Source organism: Quercus robur, chromosome 10 (genome assembly GCF_932294415.1).
Source record: "Quercus robur chromosome 10, dhQueRobu3.1, whole genome shotgun sequence".
Taxonomy (NCBI): domain Eukaryota; kingdom Viridiplantae; phylum Streptophyta; class Magnoliopsida; order Fagales; family Fagaceae; genus Quercus; species Quercus robur.
Window position 1 is genome coordinate 33,500,606 of NC_065543.1, and position 18,276 is coordinate 33,518,881.

The following is an 18,276-nucleotide window of genomic DNA, read 5'->3' on the forward strand; positions in this document are numbered from 1 at the left end:
TTTTTTCCATTTTAGTAAGACCCATATATATCCATTGATTCTTATCAAAGAAATAATCAATCACTTAGTTTACATGCCATCTAAAAGACAGGTAAAGGAATGAAATTAAATCATACCCATTCCATAGGATCAAATAGGTTTGATACTATTGAAGTTTGCCTATTTCTCATTGAGCAAAATGTGCAAAATAAATCAGATTCATTTTCAATCAAAAAGTAGTGACGTACTATGTGAACTCTTCAATTTAACCCCAAAAAAATCCGCTCAAGTAGATAATTTCATTGATATTTGAAACACCCAAGTAATGTTTCAACATTAAAATCTTTCTAACTTCATTTTAAAACTAATTTAAGGTATCAAGAGCTGTTCGTTGTGACAATTATTTAGCACCCTACTCACATAGGGATTGATCCCAGACCGGTGAGATCCAATCCCATGCAAGTGGAGCGCTGTATTGCATATGTTTGTCACACATTATTCTGTTTTGCCGGCCGGAGAGAGGCGGAGGGATCCAAGCCCACAAAGGGTCGGGGTGGGGGAAGGATGACATGGGGCTGTAAGCTCATTGACACTAATAAAGTAACACAGCAACGACATGTATTGTTGATTATGATGCGGTCATGTCTGATGATACTTCTGATAAAACCGATCTGAAAATTTTGTATTGAAGTAGAAGCTGTTGCATTTCTGTTCAATCAACAAATCACATATAAACACAGCTTGAAGTTATTTCCATTGCAATTCCAGTGATGGCCAATTGATCAGGGTACAATAGATAGTTATGTGGTCAGCTGGCAATATTCCCCTATCATCTTTTACACAAACACCAGTACATTAACATGACTATTCTTGCATTCGGAAGGCTCCCTAATGGTAAAAATATTATAGCACACACAATATATGAACAATTGCATCGCTAAATATACAATTCCGAATGTTTTGATTGTGATCAACGAAGATCAATGACATCAAATTTTAAACTGGGGTTCATGTAAACATCTGTACAAGTCTTGTAAAGGGGCCCACCATCTGGAGGCTGATCATGTGGATGAAAGCCACGTTGCTGACATTTTCTAATGATAGACATGCCGCTGGGTGTAGTCAACCGGAAAATGCCATGCTTTCTGTATAGATGAATAACAAAGAGATTATCTAGAGAAAATACAATTGTTTAGCAGCTATAATTTTCAAATATATATATATATATATATAATCTTGCAAGTTCACAATTCTATTGAGATCTTACTTTGAACCATCCTTTGGTGCCATGACAATTGCGACAGATTCTGGCAACATAATCTGGAAAAAGGAATAAGCATTTATGTAATCAATACAGAAATGATAAAAGCACACAAAAGCATTTTACCCTTCAGTGTGATGGATATGAAATGGTTTCCAGACATAATACCAAAGTGGCCATTTGCCAAGAGTCTTGTAGCTTAACTGGTTGGCACCTTTATAGTATGTCCATAACATCCAAGATTCAAATCCCCTCACCACCATTGTAACTATGGAATTTTCAAAAATAATAATACCAAAGTGGCTCTAGATGACAACCAGTGAGCTCTTAGGACAATTGGAAAAGAAAATTCTCCATTTATTCTGTGTTTTTTTTTTTTTTTTTTGATAATCTATTCTGTGTATGTTGGATGAGACTATCACAGAGGAAAAAGGAGGGGAAGTGGGTTTCAAATTTATCTTTCCCTTTCTTTTTATAGGTTCAAATATTTGATAGCAATGATTTATGAGAAACGTTAACAGATGTGCTAAGGACATTTTTTAGTGAACCATTTTAGAAAAGTTTTTATAGGAAAAGAAAAAAAGCAACAATATTTTGACAGCATTTTTTTATTTCCTATAAAAGTGGTTCAAAACTTTCCTAAAATGATTTGTTAACAATTGCCCTAAAAACACCCGTTAACCGGACTCATGATTTATAAGGAATTAAAGGCAATGCCTCCACAGATTTGTGAAAACATTTTCATTTCACCGTTGCACTTCCTTCAAATCCCTTGGGTATTCAATTAGACTAAGTGCTATCTGTCAAACGACAATGAATGGAATGAAGAAAGGAAGAGAGAAGGGAAGAAAGTGGTTCACAAGAGTTTGTCTATGGAAACCAGTTTTCTTTCTTCACTCTCATTTTCCTGAAGGTCTTCCTCCCTTATTCCATTTCATGGTATCAGAGCCAACAAGAGAATCAGAATGCTGAAATAATAACCTAAAACCTATTTCCAAGAATCAAACCATGTAAAAAAATTATCTCTACCTAAATCATGCAATCATAGTTGTCAAAATGTGAATCATATTGTGAATCAATTTCATATTGTTTTGTATTGTGTATCATAAGATACAAAAACAACTTATAAAAATTTATACATACCATAAATTTGGAACATATTTCAACTAATGACAAGTTTAATCGTCACTTAACAAAGCTAAATAAATAAATCAAATTAAAATATATTTATAACATAGAGGTTCAATTTGGTAAAACTCAAACATGATAATACATGATATATAAGCCAAAATAATAATTTCTCAAATATATTCATCATCTTGCCTAATCAACTTCATCTCTATAGTTCAAGTCAATGTTATCATCATTTTCATCATCATACAAAATCATTTCATCGGCATCTTCTTCATCATCTCTAACATTTACAATCACCTCTTGTTTTTTATTGCACCCACTTTTTCTTTACATTTCTTCTTGACATTCTATTTTCTTGGATTTATGACAATAAAAAAAATTAATAATTATAATTATATTGTCATTTAATAACACTTTATTCACAATATAGAAAAGCAATTTGCAAATGTGAAAATGAAATATCAAGTGTGTACCAAATTTTGGAAATTGTCGAAGAAAGGGGTTTTTGACATCCGCTCGTTCTACAATAAGCTCCGAAGCTCCCTGCCTATTACCTTTCCTTGGAAAGGTATTTGGAAGGCTAAGGCTCCTACTCACGTTTCCTTCTTTGTTTGGACTGCGGATTGGGAGAAGATTCTTACAGGGGATATTTTGCGGAATAGAGGATTCGATTTTGTTGATTGGTGCATTTTGTGCCGTTGTAACGGGGAGTCGGTGAATCATTTGCTTCTCCATCGTGACAAAGCTTATCTGTTGTGGAGCATGGTTTTTAGATCCTTTGGGATTTCTTGGGTTTTGCCAAGATCAGTTGCAGATATGCTTTTCGGTTGGTGGAATTGGTTTGGAAAGCACTCTTCTGGCGTTTGGAATCTAGCTCCGTTGTGCCTAATGTGGTGTATTTGGAGGGAGCGTAATTGGCGTATTTTCGAGGATAGGGACAAGTCTGATGACCAGTTGCTCGCTTACTTTAGTGGCTCTCTTTTTTATTGGTCTAGGGCTTGGGGACTCACCTCTAGTGATTCTATCCTTATGTTCCTTAGTTCTCTTCTCTGTAATTAATTTGCTATTTGTTGTCTCCGTTTGTTTTCTTTTTTTTTCTTTTTCTTCTCTCTTTTTGATTGTTTCCTTCTTTGTTTTCTCTGTTCTGCCTTGTGTTTTCATGAGGTAGCTTTTAATATATATCTTTCTTACTTATCAAAAAAAAAAAAAAAAGTGTACCAAATTTTGTAGGGGAAAAAAAACCCTCCTCAACTTCTTATTTTATTGGGCTCAATCAAGTAACCTAATAAATGTGTGTTAAAAACAAGCCTAACAACTAGTTGGACTCAATTCAAATTACAAATTTTAATAAAAAAACCTCTAATTTAAAGCCATATGTCCATACATTATCCGATACGAACAATTCATATGATACGCATATCTATGCATCGGACAATTCATGAGCATGATTGATATGTACTTACAATGCATTACTTTTTTCATCTGATTTGATACATATCATACGATACTAATCACTATGCATCCAATTATTTGGGATGCCTTGTTCAACCTAAGAAGTTAGACAACCAACATGTAACTTATAAACATTTTAATCAAATATGAAGATAAAGATGACGTTTCAGTCATAAATAACTACCACAACTAATATGGGTAACTGAGAGAATCTTAAAATTTAGCTTCCATTTGCAACCATAACCATTATACTAACAGAAAGAGACACACCTGATATGAGTAATGAGTGTGAAGATCAATCGACGACATGAAACAAGACTGCGTGGGATGTGTCTGGAAATTGAACCAAGGTATAATTAATCGATCAGCATAACAATCACATTATTATTTTTGAACATGCATATCATAAGATCATAATCATATGCAGATCAGGCATTGAACAAGAAGTGATTAGAGACATACTTCAATGTTAATAATATATCATATACTATACAATTATAGTTCTGTCCTAAAAACTGTGGTTACACCATGCTGCTCAACAAAAGTGTTACATGTTATACAACATGCTTTCATCATATGGTGCATTATAAGTACATTAAAATTATTAAAATAATTTTCTTGAATTAAAACTCTAAATTACCAAAATTTTCAAGAAATTCAAATTACTACTGTAATTAAACTCTAATTACTAAAAGTAATAAGAAATTTAAAAGACATCTTATATTATCCATTCTAAATTATTTCAATCATCCATCATAATTTTTCATTCTAATAATAAAACCTTTTTCATTCTAATAATAAAAGCTGGGTCCCCCACATCATTAGTGTGCTATGGAGCTTTACATAAGTGTTACAAATTGTACAACGTGCTTTCACCACTATCAATATATAAAATTATTAATCTACTTTGCTCTAAGTAAACTCTATTACAAACTTTCCAGAGATTTTAAATACTACTCAAGTTAAAACTTAATGGCCAAATATTTCAAGAGATTTCAAAGAAACTAATGATTTATTTTAGATTATTTTAATAGCATATTATAACTTTTGTTTTTAATTAAAATTAGGTTTTACATGATGTGCTTTTACAATGTAACTTAAAGTAATCATTATTTATTTTTATTCTTTACATTCTGTAATTATTTAATTTCAATTTAATGTATATGCTCTCCCACTCCCAAAATGACAGCAAAAGGTAAAAAAATATAAATAAATAAAAGAAATCAGCAGAAAGCAAATGCCTCGGTAACTCAGGCAAAAGGTAGGGCACTGAAGCAAACTTCAAGGTGGGACTATGTGCTGTGTCTTTCAGTTGTAAAAATGGCAGCTTGGATCCTTCAATAAGAAAGGTCTACATACAAGTGAAAATTGACCATAACATTGTTGGCTTTGTTTTCAAATGATTTTGCTAGCTAAGAAAGGTTTGCATAATATCCACAAATAAGGCCTCTTGTATCAATATAGCAGAGTTAGATTAATAAAAGATTAAGCATCTTGGCTGTTGAAGATGGCCTAAATAGTTTCTCTTTCCCTTTCCTTTATCCTTCTCTTCATTTCTTTGCATACTCCAACCACCCACCCCATGCAAAACAGACCCTAACAATTAAAAATTCCAAGGCTCCCATTAAGCACATTTATAGATCTATCAAGGGGATCTCTATCACAAACTGGTGACCTCAAATTACCAAAGCAATTGCACTGCAAAACAACAAAATCAGTATCTGAAGCCTGACCTAACATGTGATTAGTATCTGGAACCTGACATAACAAACTCATGAACTTTGCATTTTTCAATGTAATACCACCATTTAAACCCTAAATCCATTGATGCGCTTACTTATCTTTTCAACTATAATTGGAGATCCTTCATTCTTTAATCTAGAGCTGATCTTTCACATACTCAAATCAAGGATTCAAACACTGCTAGATCTATCGATCTCAACAACCCTTTCCAAACATGCCTCCACTGCCTTCCCTCTCTTCTAGTTAATCCTATGAATCAGTAATTGAATCGGCAACAGGAAAGCATTACTTACGCAATTACTATATCATTAAGAAAGAACCTTGTATTCTTACTGTAAGTCTCAACCTCCTATTTTTAATCAGTAAAATAAGAAATTTTATAGCATCAAAAATAGCAACACAGACTCCCCTGTACACAGGTTGAGTACCAGAAATTCCTCCAACGAGGAAAGGGAATGACTACTCAAAGCAGCCATCCAATCATACAAGAGTCTCAAGAAAAACAACTTTAACTCTGGCAATGAGCGTTCAGTCCCCTCTGGCACAACTAACCAAGCACTTGTTATTAAGAAATACAAGAAGCCAAGAAAATAGCAAAGCAGAAAGATGAAAGGGAAGAACACCAGACTTGCCAATTACTCATGAAATCTATAGCACCAGACCCCAGGCAAAGAACTTGAAAGCAACTCGAGTATACAAATAAGATGATAGCAAGAGGAATTTGAATCTCGGCGGACAAATTAATTATGATATCAATAGCAATAATAAAAAGTCAAGAAAGCAACGAGCAAAAATAACCAATCTCAATAGATGTCTTAAAATTTTACACAGTTTTCAATTGGTGGCCATCCTAGTAGACAGATAGTTATCTCACATCTTCTCTTTGTAGATGACATGTTGATTTTTGTTGGGGCAGATCCAGAGCAAAGTTGGCACTTGAAAGCAGTATTTATATCATTTCTGATTATTTCTGGGTTGAAAATAAATTTGGGGAAATCCGAATTGGTTCAGATTGGTGATGCACTGAATGTGGAAGCTTTGGCTGGTATTTTGAGTTGCAAATTAGCTCAGCTGCCTATGACATATTTTGGTCTATCCTTAGGCTCTATGTTCAAAGCAAAAGCAGTCTGGAATGGTGTGCTAGAGAAAATGGAGAGGCAGTTGGCTGGTTGGAAGATGATGTATCTTTCTAAGGGGATCGAATTGTATTAATTAAGGGCACTTTGTCTAGTCTCCCTACTTATTTTTTACCCTTGTTTCCTAGCCCAATGAGTGTTACTCATCGTATTGAAAAATTACAGCGGGATCTTCTGTGGGAAGGAATGAGAAATGAGTTCAAGTATCACCTGGTTGGTGGGAAGAAGTTTTGTGAGCCAATTCAAAATTGGGGGGCTAGGTGTTCAGGATTCGGTCCTTTTTAATAAGGCTTTACTTGGGAAATGGTTGACATTTTGCTATAGAGAGGGATGCCTTATGGTGAAGTGTTGTGGAGCCTAAATATGGTAGATTGGTAGTATGTGGGAGGGTTGGTGCTCTAGTGGTGTGCAGGGGACTTATGGAGTTTGCCTATGAAAGAATATCAGGAAGGGATGGGATACTTTCCATCATTTTGTCGCTTTTAAGGTGGATAGCTGGCTCTTGTATCAAATTTTGGTTTGATACCTGGTGTGGGGGAACTCCCTTAAAAGATATCTTCCCATAATTATTCAATATTTCTTATAATAAGGAATCTTTTGTGTCTGAGCTTTTATCTTTCTCAGGATGGTTTCCACTGGAATGTCAATTTTGTTTGTCTGCAGCAAGACTAGGAATTGGGGTCGGTGGCCAATTTTTTGGATTTGATTAATTCTGGTTTGGTAAGAGTGAATGGAGTGGATCAAATTATGTTGAAAACCCTCTTCCAGAGGGGGTTTTGATGTTAAATCCTTTTACAAGGTATTATATTCCACTACCCATTCTTCTTTCCCCTGGAAGACTTCATGGAAGACAAAGTTGCCAAAAAAGGTAAGTTTTTTTTTTTTTTTTTGTGGACTGCAGCTTTGGGGAGAATTTCAACTACTGATAATTGTGGAAACAAAGTGTAGTTTTGATGGATTGGTGTTGCATGTGTAAGTAGGATGGGGAGTCTATTGATCATTTAATGTTTACATTGAGAGTAGTAATATAGTATTTTCTTTATTTAAAGTTCATTGAGTTATGCCATGCCATGTTGTGGATCTTCTTGCATGCTGGTCATATAGATGTAGCAGACCTAAGCCTATTGTGTTTTGGAATATGATTCCTCATTGCCTTATGTGGGGTATATGGCATGAGAGGAATGCTTGTACTTTTGTAGGAAGCGAGATGAATTCATTTTTTGAAGCTGCTTTTCCTCTAGATGTTGCTAGAGTGGACAAATTCTTCGAGTGTTTTTACTTTTAATTCTTTGGCTGATTTGTTAGATAGCTGTACTTTCTTTTCATTATAGTTTTTGCTGGATCCTTAGAACACTGCCTGCATGCTTTGGTTCCCCGTATCAATTTCTTTTTTTAATGAAGTTATATTACTTATCAAAAAAATAGATTACAGGAAACTACCAAATTTTAACATGACCCAATGTTAGTATTTTTTGATAAGTAATAAGTTTTATTGATATCAAAAAAGGAACACCCTAGTACACAAGGAGTACAAGGGATCAACAATTCAAGTACATGAACCAATGTTAGTACTGGTTTCATATGTTACAGTAGGTCCCATGGGGCCATAGGCTCAGCCTAGTAAGATTCTACATACCAACGGCAATAAGTGTAATCAGGTTTGATAAGTTGCATTCAATTCATAAACCAGCAAAGGGTTTTAAGCATAAGTTTAGGATCATTCATCACATTATAATGTAGACACAAGAATCCTCCAATGAGCTTTAGCTCAAAGGGCACCTCCTCCCCTTGTAAGAGTAAGGTGGAGGGTGAAGTCTTAGGTTCAAGACCCAACAGCTACTTGTGTAAAATAACTACCAACCAAAATAATAGATACTCACATGAATCCACCCAAGAGGGAAAAGAGATTGCTTGTCCTGCACTTCAAATATTTCCTCTTCATTTGTCGTCTGACACTAATTAAAAAAGTAGAAGTTTAGAATAACAGCAGTATATATCTTATTAAGTCACACAAAAGAAACCTGTAAAATGTGTAAAGAAATCTCCATACAGAATCTGATGTTGATTCCTGCTTTGGAATGATGAGAGCTGTAACATAAAATTTTCTGTTTTTCTGCAGAAATAAAATATTTAAAAACGTTAGGGTTAAGAAGTGTTTAGATCATAAGAAGTAATCTTTATCAACACTTACAAGTGAACCTGCAAGTACACCACATGTTTCTAAGTTTTTAACAGTATTTGACTTAGCAAGCTTCATAAAGGTCTCCATCATATTGGTTGACTGCAAAGAAAAACATCTGTTAGGATAAAAATATAGCCTATTACTTACATCACTGTAATTGATTTAAGCATAAAAAATTGTTATCATCAGAAAAATATAACCAATGTCAAAATGTCATTCCCAAAAAGAAATTTAGAGAGAGAGAGAGATTGTCAAGAGTAAACTCACAATATGTAATTGCAGTGGAGATTCAGCTTGAACAAAATTATCTTTAGGGGACATCTCAGTTCCACATCCTGACTCACTAACTTGGGATGACACTGCAGGTATTAAATCTTGTATTTCAGCAAGTACATTTGGAGAACAAGTGTGTGACACTGCTGGGTTTGAATCTTGTACTTCAGCAAGTACAGGTGGAGGAGAAGGCTGTCTGATAATATTTGGTTGAGATTGTGTTGTTTCAAATGAAATCAGGGAAGAAGTTTCCTCAGCACAATGTATCTGAGTATCATCTTTTGAGGTAAGAATTGATTCCTGCCTTGATTTTTCCTGTCCCAAGTTGCTATAGTCTTCTCTAGTTGCAAGTCCATCATCTATGGTTTTCTGCAGGCTGTTTTCCCAGAAAGGCAACCAGACGAAACATATGAGCTATAGAATCTTCAAAAGCATAAACAAAGGGATATCATGAAGAGAGAACCAGTGACAAGATTCAATCTTTAAACAAATCAAGTTTCTATCTACAATCAAGCAATGCCTATGCAGAAAGCATCTCTTTGAATTCCCCCATGAACTGAGATTTGATCTATCTAGAGGTGTGCAAAAGCCCAAGTAAAAGGAACTTAACTAGAGGCAAACCTTGGGATTTCAACTGGAGTCAGATCTATATTGCTTGGATATTGGACCTACATCAAGAAGAGATATTTCAGCGTGGTTCCTGCAATGAAGCAAAAGAAATCACTAGATACTGGCATACCCCTTTATCACTAATAGGTGGCTGCCACTGCCCATGAAGTCCATTTGGACCCAAGATAGAGTGCCTAGAGAGAGTTTCCTCCTTTGGACGCGGGATACTAAAAGATCTACAAGAAACAAGCAAAGAAGCTAGAAATTAAGGACACCAACAGATGAAAATATCATTCATAATATAACTTCTCCATTGTCACATGCACTAGTAAATTATACTCCAGAACATAAAAGAACATAAATTGCTTCAAGATTTTTTTTTTTTTTTTGATAAGTAATGAATTTCTATTAAAATTAAAAATATTTTATGTACATAGTGATGAACACAAAGTGTCAAAAATGTACAAAATCTGAGAAGGAAAATCTAAGAGAAACTTGAAATTCAAAATTGCTTCAAGATAAACAGTGAAAGCACATCGTATAAGACCAAAATTAAATGAAAAATAAATAATAGCTTATTAAAATTATTTAAAAATAATATGAAACTCCATTTAAAACTTTTGGTAATTGAATTTTAATTGACATATTATTCTTAATTTCTTGAAACATTAATAATAAAGTTTCGCTTAAAGACTATGTTAATTATTTTAATGTACTTGCATTTAAATTATAGTACATTTAAGATGGGCCTCTAACTCCATCTCCACTAGCAAACTATGTTAATAATTTTAATAATAAAGTTTGGCCCCATGGGTCCACTTGCTTCCATCTTTTTTTTTTTTTTTTTTGCTTAATGGGTTTGAAATTGGTGGCCTTTGATTCTTCTAACCCTGTAAATATCATGTTGACTTTGGACATTTTCAATTTCAAATTATCCTACTAAATATTTAGTAATTTTATACTGAATATGGTACTCGTCATTATTTTAGAGTTTAGTTTCCTGGCATTATGATCACCAAGGATTAATAAGAAAAAAATTTGCATTGTCCCAAAAGAATAGAAATGACTTGACATTTATTTCAAAAATGTGCACTTTGCTTCAATCAAGCTTAGACTTGTACTTATGCATTGTAACAAGGTTCCATGAGAACTTTATGCTTAAGTGTGTCTGATTGTTCTAAGAACACTGAGTTTACCCGAAGATGCTAATATCTAAAAAAATATGGTAGAATAACCAACAAAGTCTAATGATCAATAAAACAACGATTTGATTGAAGATTAAGGGTTAGTTGATTTGAGTTAAGTTGTATCTATATTCTGCTTATTATTTTGCCAACAAATACAGCTTTGATAAACTGTTACAAGCTGAAAAGGGACAAGGCAGGCCACAAATAAGCAAAGTTTATAAAATAAGCATTAAAAAAATTAGAAGATAAGACCAGGTTTCATTCAAAAAACACAAATCTAGTATTATTTTATTTCATAATAACGTAATGCTGGAAAATCATTTACTAATGTAAAAAAACATAATGCTGGTAAATCAAGATGCTGTATATACTATCAGGGGCATTCCAATATATGACACTCTTGGCAGACAATATAGTCAATATCTTTAACTTTTTGCATTAAGGGCTACAAAAATAAATCATGTTTTCATAAGCTGTAAAGCTCCAGTATGGTAAACACAAAGTAAAAAAAATAGCAATAAACAAATAGATTGTATTCAGGATTCTATATATAAGAAATGATACTGTCCAATATGCATGCAACCAAGTATCTGTTTTGATACAAGTAAATATGTCTAGTAGTATCTAACTTTAAAGATAAAGTAGTAGACAAAACAACTCAACTCAACTAAGCCTTAATCGCAATAGTAGGTATGTGCTGCACATTAATAGTTGGGAGAAAAACTCTAAGAACTTAGAGCAGAACCCTAATAGAATACATAAAATCACTTACAATTTGTGGAACTGCTCTTCCACGGGTCTGGCATACGAAAATTGTTGAGCCCTTGAACCTTGAGTGGGGAATTGACGTGCAGCTGGTCTTGCAGCCTGTCAAATGTAGAAAGCATATTGAAGTAAAACTTTTATCTCAATGGAACTGAACCAATAAGAGTAGCAGCATAGAAAGAAAGAATAAAAATAGGAATAAGAGAAAAAGGTCACTGTATGGAGCAACTGACTAAATAACAAATTGTCACCTAAAAATAAAATCAAGGTAGCTACCCTAAAATGAAATTAATGAAGCAGAATAGCAAATTGAAGGGAGAGAGTAATTTATACTAATATGATGCAGCATTAACTGTACCTTTGTCACATCATAATTCGTCAAGGATTGTTTTTTAACAGGAGACCAGTCCCATGAATTATTTCGATGTAATTGGCTGCTCCCATTTACATGATATGCATGTTTTTTGTCTAATTCGTCGATCTTCTGTTGCACTGCAGGCTTCAACTCTTCCAGCTCAGTCAATGTAGCCAATAATTTCTACAATAAATATTCCAAATCAAGTTGTGCCCCAAAAGCCGTATCAGAAAATTCTATATCATCTCATATAAGTGAATCTCCTTAGATTTTTCTTTTGTACATTGGTTTCCTTTTCAATATATATATATATATATATATATTTTTTTTTTTTTATAACTACCTATCAAAAAAATTTGAGAGAACAGGAAAAATTACCTTTTTCAAATAAACTTTTTGGCTTTGAAGACATCCTCTGTAATCTCGATGGCAGGGTATTGTCTCAGAGACCAAACTGAAATAGAAAAGAAACTAGTTCCAGGGACACTTTCCAAAGATATCTAAGAAATACATAGAAGTCTAACTTGACAGGCACTAGCCAATTAAAGTAACGAATTAAAAGAGGAGCCAACATCTGGGTTTCTCACCTTGAAAACCTTAGAAGCATAATGTATAGATCTATAATATTCTTCTCTCTTCGAAAGATGTCAGCCTAAAATATAACAAATAGATCGGAATCGAGGCCATTTAGGAAAACTGAACAAGAAATTGATTTAGAGAAAAGAAAGTAACTATAACATTTTAACCAAAAAAAAAAAAAGTAACTATAACATCCAAAATGAAATTCAATGGGGGCAACATAGCATCAGCATTAGAATATTTAATTTTAAAGTAGCAGTAAACACATCTAGAAAAAAAAAAAAATTCAAAATTTATAGTAGCAGCAAAATGCATAACAAATAAGTAAGAGCAATGTTAATTGAATGAATGAAAGAACAGAGATGCCCTGCAATAACAATGATCCAAAAATGCTATGCTGCCACTTCCAGAACAGAAATGTGAGTCAAAGAAACAACAATGAGTGCCATATTTAACCAATTATCTTTCTTCTTCTGTTTTTTTCTCTCTTTTTAGGCTAAAACGTTCAATGGTGAGATTAGGTAAAAAATGGCATGGGTGACAACACATCCCAAACATTATTCTCCCTTTCATTATATTGCCTGCGAGTATTGTTCACAGAACCACTTTCACTTGAAACCCATACATCATCCTCCATTCAAATTTACTTTGCGACTAAAGTATGTCCAACTGCTAGCTCTAAGTCTAGCAATCTATGAAAAGGTCCAACTGAAACCCAGTTTTACCACTAAGACATAAAAATCCACTGTTTCATGCTTCTAGACACATTATCAAAATGAACAAAATTCTGAGTGTAAGAACTGCCAACATAATGTACTGAACCTGCTAGTGGTTTAAACTTTAAAGGCTAGTAAAGAGAAATGATTGATTATGATAGGGAAGTACATGGAAAGTAAGGATTTGACTTAGTTCAAGGTAGAAATCCCCAAAGAAGAAGAAAGGGGAATTAGGAAGAGAGCCTAGAAAGAGAATTGACGAATTTGCATCAAGTTCAACAATAAGGATGTCTGCCTAGTATTTATACTAGGATTTTAAAAGGCTAACATCAAGAAAAGTTTAAGATTGGTTCTTTAACCAACTACTTATACAACACCTTGTAACAAACTAATTAACTATTCTTGGCTTGTCTTACACTAGGTTCTTAATCCTAGTTTAGGCAAACCTAGGATGGAAAACTACCCTTGTTCATAGGCTACCTTAAAGGGTTTATGGCTGCTAATGACATACCCCTAGATCTTAGCCAATCCAAAGGCTTGGTTGAGGGTTTTAAGGGTTCAACATCCTCACAGGTAGCATTATTTCATCTTTCAATCCGCTCAAAAAGCAACTAAGTTTATGTCCATCAGAAAGCCCCCATAGCCTATTGTATAAGACCTCAAACTAGGCCTTGTAGTAGCCACACTCAAGGTTTGCCTAAGCTTGGTGAGACACACCATTGGGTCATTATAAGATATTGGTCCAAACCTAGTTTGCAAGATTTTCATGAAAGAATCCTAGTTACCAAAAAAAGCATTAGCATCTTGGAACCAAATTAGAGCTTCACCCTCCATGTGATAAGAGGACAACAAAACCTTTTCTTGATTTGGAACCTAGTAGTACTTGAAGTGTTGATTGACATTGAAGATCCACCCTAATGTGTTCTCACCACCAAACTTAGGGAATTGTAACTTCATAGCCTTAGGGAGATGGATTATGCCTCTTTTTCCTGCCACAAATTCTACCTCCTCATGATGCACTTAAGCCCATGGTAGAGCAACCATGATATCTTTGAGGAGGGCCTCAGTGATTTGGGCAATTTGTTGAGCCAAAATCTCCTTAGACCATAGCAAAGGACTCTCCCAGCTGAGAGAATCTTGTACCTTTAGCCATCTTGAATCAATGCTCTTATATAAATTAATGAACCCGCTAGTGGTTTAAAGGCTAGGAGAGCGAAATGATTGATAATGATAGGGAAGTGTATGGAAAGTAAGGATTTGACTTAGTTCAAGGTAGTCACACTCCAAAGAAGAAGCAAGGGGAATTAGGAAGATAGCCAACTGCATCAAGTTCGATAATGAGAATGTTTACCCAAGTAACATCAAGAAAAGCTCATTTCTCAGTTCCCAACTAACTACTTGTACAACACCTTGTAACAAACTAACTAAACAGCTCTCGGCTTGTCTTGCACTAGGTTCTTGACCCTAGTCACATGTCTTATCATGATCATCCACACGCGTATTACGCATTGTTGGACTTGTGTCGATTGATCTTCAGCTGGGTTGCAAGTTTTGGGCTCATTATAATTAACCATCTAATATAAAGTACCCATAACCTTGAATTTTCTATCCACAAAAGGCACAAGATTGAATGCATTGACATCATCAACAACCGCTATAGTCTATAGCAAGAAGCTTCACATATCTACCTAAAACCCCATCAATTCTTATCAAAAAACTTCTGCTATAGCTCATTATACTACAAGCAACAAGTCCTAATTCCAATAACACGTACTAATATTTCAGCTTCCTACCAATCCAAATTGCCTAAAATTCACATTTCTCAAAATTTAATCTCACACAAAAATTAAAGAGAGATCCACACAGAATGAACAATTCAAAGCTTGCTTGGATGATAATCGAAAACACAGTATTGCAGAAACTCATTCGAAGTGAAAATATATCAAATTTATCAACAAATTTTGGGGAGGAAGAAGTGAAACCTGTTTGAGAATATTATCGGCGATCCGGAAGTAGTACCGGAGAGTAATCCGATTATCGACATCGAGCCTCTGAGCACTGGCAGCGATGTTAATACTCTGAGAAGAAGGTTTATGAGAAGAATACGGCCTCATTTTTTTCCGTTCAATTTTTATTTTACTTTCTTTCTAGCCAAACAAACATTTTCCTTGGGGATCGGGAATTGTGGATGCAACTCTGACCCCGAAATTTGAGAGCAAAGAAGCTTAGAACAGAGGTCGTCAATGGCGGCCTTGGCTCTGAGAGAGCAGACGGAGAGAGAGAGAGAGAGAGAGGGTACTACGTATACGATCCGCGCAACGCAACTGAAGGGCCAAGGAGGTCATTTGGCTTTCGCTCGGGGGCTAATGTGACAAAGAGATATACCCCAGGGTCTGTTTGGCTATTTGGAAACACATTCTTTTTTCTTTTTGGGAAAATTGCAAACAACACCCTAAAGTTTGGATATTTGGATTTTACTCTTAAAGTTATATTTCATTTACATCAATAGTCCCTCCGTCCATATTTTTTTGTTAAGTGCTATGCAAGTTTTCTATGTTTAATTTGTTCGTGGCAAACTTATGTGACACCTTTGATCAAAAAAATATAGACAGAGCTAATGTAAATAGAATATAATTTAGGAGTAAAATTTAAATTCTGAAATTTTAGGAGCGTAGTTTGTAATTTACCCTTTTTTTTTTTTAATAATTCAAAAGTTGTAAAAAAATGAGAAATTTAAGTCCAAAACATTTTCATTAAAAACATTAATAAATGTCAGTTACACTTAAAAGGCACTTGATGGTAACTCATTTTTTGTTTATTCTATATGTAGTTGTCAAAATTTCAAATTTTGTGTTGGTTCTACTTGAGAAAGTTTCTAATTACGATGATCTAAATTTCTTTTTTCTTTTTTTAGAAGTATCTCATAAATCAAGTTGTCAAACATGGTTTGTAGTGAAAACCCCAATTTTACGCTTGTCAGAGGTAAACTACATATATGTGATATTAGGTGCATTAGGTGCACTAGACTTTCATGCTCTGGCACAAGAAATGGTTGAGAAGTAGTCAATGTAAGATTTGGAGAAATGAGTTACATAGTCCATTTGGAATGCCCAAAATTTATATAACTTTGAGAACATGCAAATGCACATATGGAGCCCCCAACTTGCTTGAGCAGTGCCAAATTTTAGCTGATGATCTGAGAGTTCCTTAGAAATTCCTAGTTTTTTTATGAACAACATAAAGAATTTTATTAAAAAAAAAAACAGAGACAAGTACAAACTAGGATGAAATACATCAAAAGGATTGCTTTGCTAAAATAGCTTCAGTAAATATTTGCGGGGCAGAGCCTATAACAAAAGAACCAGATTCCTAGTTTTGTGTATGACGACACACACATTGGCCTCTTTACCTTATCTTTGTTATTATTGAGCTATTGTCCTTGTTGGCTTCTTACTACCGTATATAATGTTATTTAATAAGACTTTTATCGTTTTTAGTTTTAAAAAACACACCCAGAATTTTTTTTAATCAAAAAATTAGTTTTTAAAAATGATTTCCAAACAAGGCCTAACATGTTTGGGACCCTTTAAATATAAACAAAACTAAAAAATGTGACCATATTTTTAGTGGGAGGGCATGTCATAGTAGGTGGGTTTTGCAGTCGATGCAATGATATCGAATGGCCTATAGCCGTTCGATTGGGAAAAAACTAAAAGAAAATTTAATTTTAAAAAAAGTTTTAAATTTTTTAATTGAATGGTGAGGAGGAAATTTATCTGATCTCAATGCACCAAGTGCAATCAATTCATTCCAAAACCCATAAATTAAATTCCAAAAAACTTTTTTTTTAGAATTAAATTCCAAAAAAACCTAAATTAGGTTTTCAAGCTCATCCTCTATAATTATAACCCAATCATCTAGGATATAGATCAAATGTAGGAAAAATTTGAGAAGGTATTGTTCATCCAAATTCTAATGATTCATCTTCCCCAAAACCGAAGTGAGGATAAAGTTGTATGAGTCCTAAACTCCGTAAGCAAATTCCCTACAAAATCTGCATATCTATTGATGCAATTCTCAAGAAAAATTGAGAGAACCCCCTTGGAAAAAGAAAGAATGAAAAATCCTATGGAAGTTTAAAATTTTTTTTTTTTTTTTTGTTGATTTCTCACAATGTATCCTCAAAGCTTTCATCCAGAAACTAATCATTATTCGCAACAAATGGGCCCTAGTGGGGTAAATCGCTGGCCTAGGGGGTTTTTTTCAAAGTGCGGATATCCAGACTCAAACTAGAAAGCACACCCAGTCGAACCCGGGACAAGCACTTTGAGACCAAGTGCCCAACCACTTGGCCAACTCACCTAAGTTAAAATTTAAGAAAGACTAAAACTATTCTTGTGGAAGATGGCAAAGACAGGTCATCTCAACAAAGTTTATACTCCAAAAAATATTACATATTGAAGACACATAATGCATCTTATGTGCAAATAATGAAGAGACACTTGATAACTATTCATAGATTTCCCAATAAATATAACCATATAGGCCTAGTCACCCTAGCTTATTAGATTCTATGAAATTAACTTTAATTAACTGATTATCAATCCAAAAAGATTAGGTAATTAACTTCACTATATTCGCAACAATTTATTGTGACACCATTTGGATGACTCGTAATTCTTAGGTTGTCCCAGAACACTACATAAGTATTTTCCTTTGGAGGACAAGAAACAAAATCCTAAGACTCGAACAAATAAAAGTACTAGACCCCATGCTCTTTTGAGTTTCTAAATTAACTAAATTTATTGTCCATTTATGTTATTGGGAATTAGCAGGGGGGAACAAAGCAGGAAGTGGTGAAGGGGAAACCCTTCCTCCTGTACATAAAGGTTAATTTTGAAGTAA

The 18,276-nt window shown here is 34.1% G+C and overlaps 1 protein-coding gene across 2 annotated transcripts; it reads right to left on the bottom strand.

Annotated features, from left to right (window-relative positions):
- Window positions 1-708: 708 nt before the first annotated feature.
- Window positions 709-15,695, bottom strand: LOC126704409 (AMSH-like ubiquitin thioesterase 1). Of its 2 annotated transcripts, none has more exons than XM_050403415.1 (14): window positions 15,354-15,695; window positions 12,664-12,728; window positions 12,455-12,530; window positions 12,080-12,259; window positions 11,729-11,823; window positions 9,900-10,005; window positions 9,770-9,828; window positions 9,155-9,536; window positions 8,897-8,986; window positions 8,756-8,818; window positions 8,586-8,660; window positions 4,097-4,159; window positions 1,247-1,299; window positions 709-1,124 (listed from the first exon to the last, which is right to left on the bottom strand). In XM_050403415.1, the coding sequence occupies exons 1-14, from the start codon at window positions 15,483-15,485 to the stop codon at window positions 950-952; spliced, it is 1,614 nt and encodes a 537-aa protein (XP_050259372.1). In that variant the 5' UTR covers window positions 15,486-15,695; the 3' UTR covers window positions 709-949. The 2 variants fall into 2 exon arrangements, with proteins under 2 accessions (XP_050259372.1, XP_050259373.1); XM_050403416.1 differs by having other exon boundaries at window positions 9,782-9,828; window positions 15,354-15,694.
- Window positions 15,696-18,276: the final 2,581 nt, after the last annotated feature.

What these genes read in the sequence shown, in the direction of transcription:
- LOC126704409 (XM_050403415.1), bottom strand. Translation starts at nt 15,485, where the DNA reads ATGAGGCCGTATTCTTCTCATAAACCTTCTTCTCAGAGTATTAACATC. An exon ending in ATGCTTCTAAGGTTTTCAAG is followed by an intron (nt 12,531 to 12,663) that starts GTGAGAAACCCA and finishes TTTCTATTTCAG; the next exon opens with TTTGGTCTCTGAGACAATAC. An exon ending in ATCCCAAGGTTTGCCTCTAG is followed by an intron (nt 9,537 to 9,769) that starts TTAAGTTCCTTT and finishes CTGGGAAAACAG; the next exon opens with CCTGCAGAAAACCATAGATG.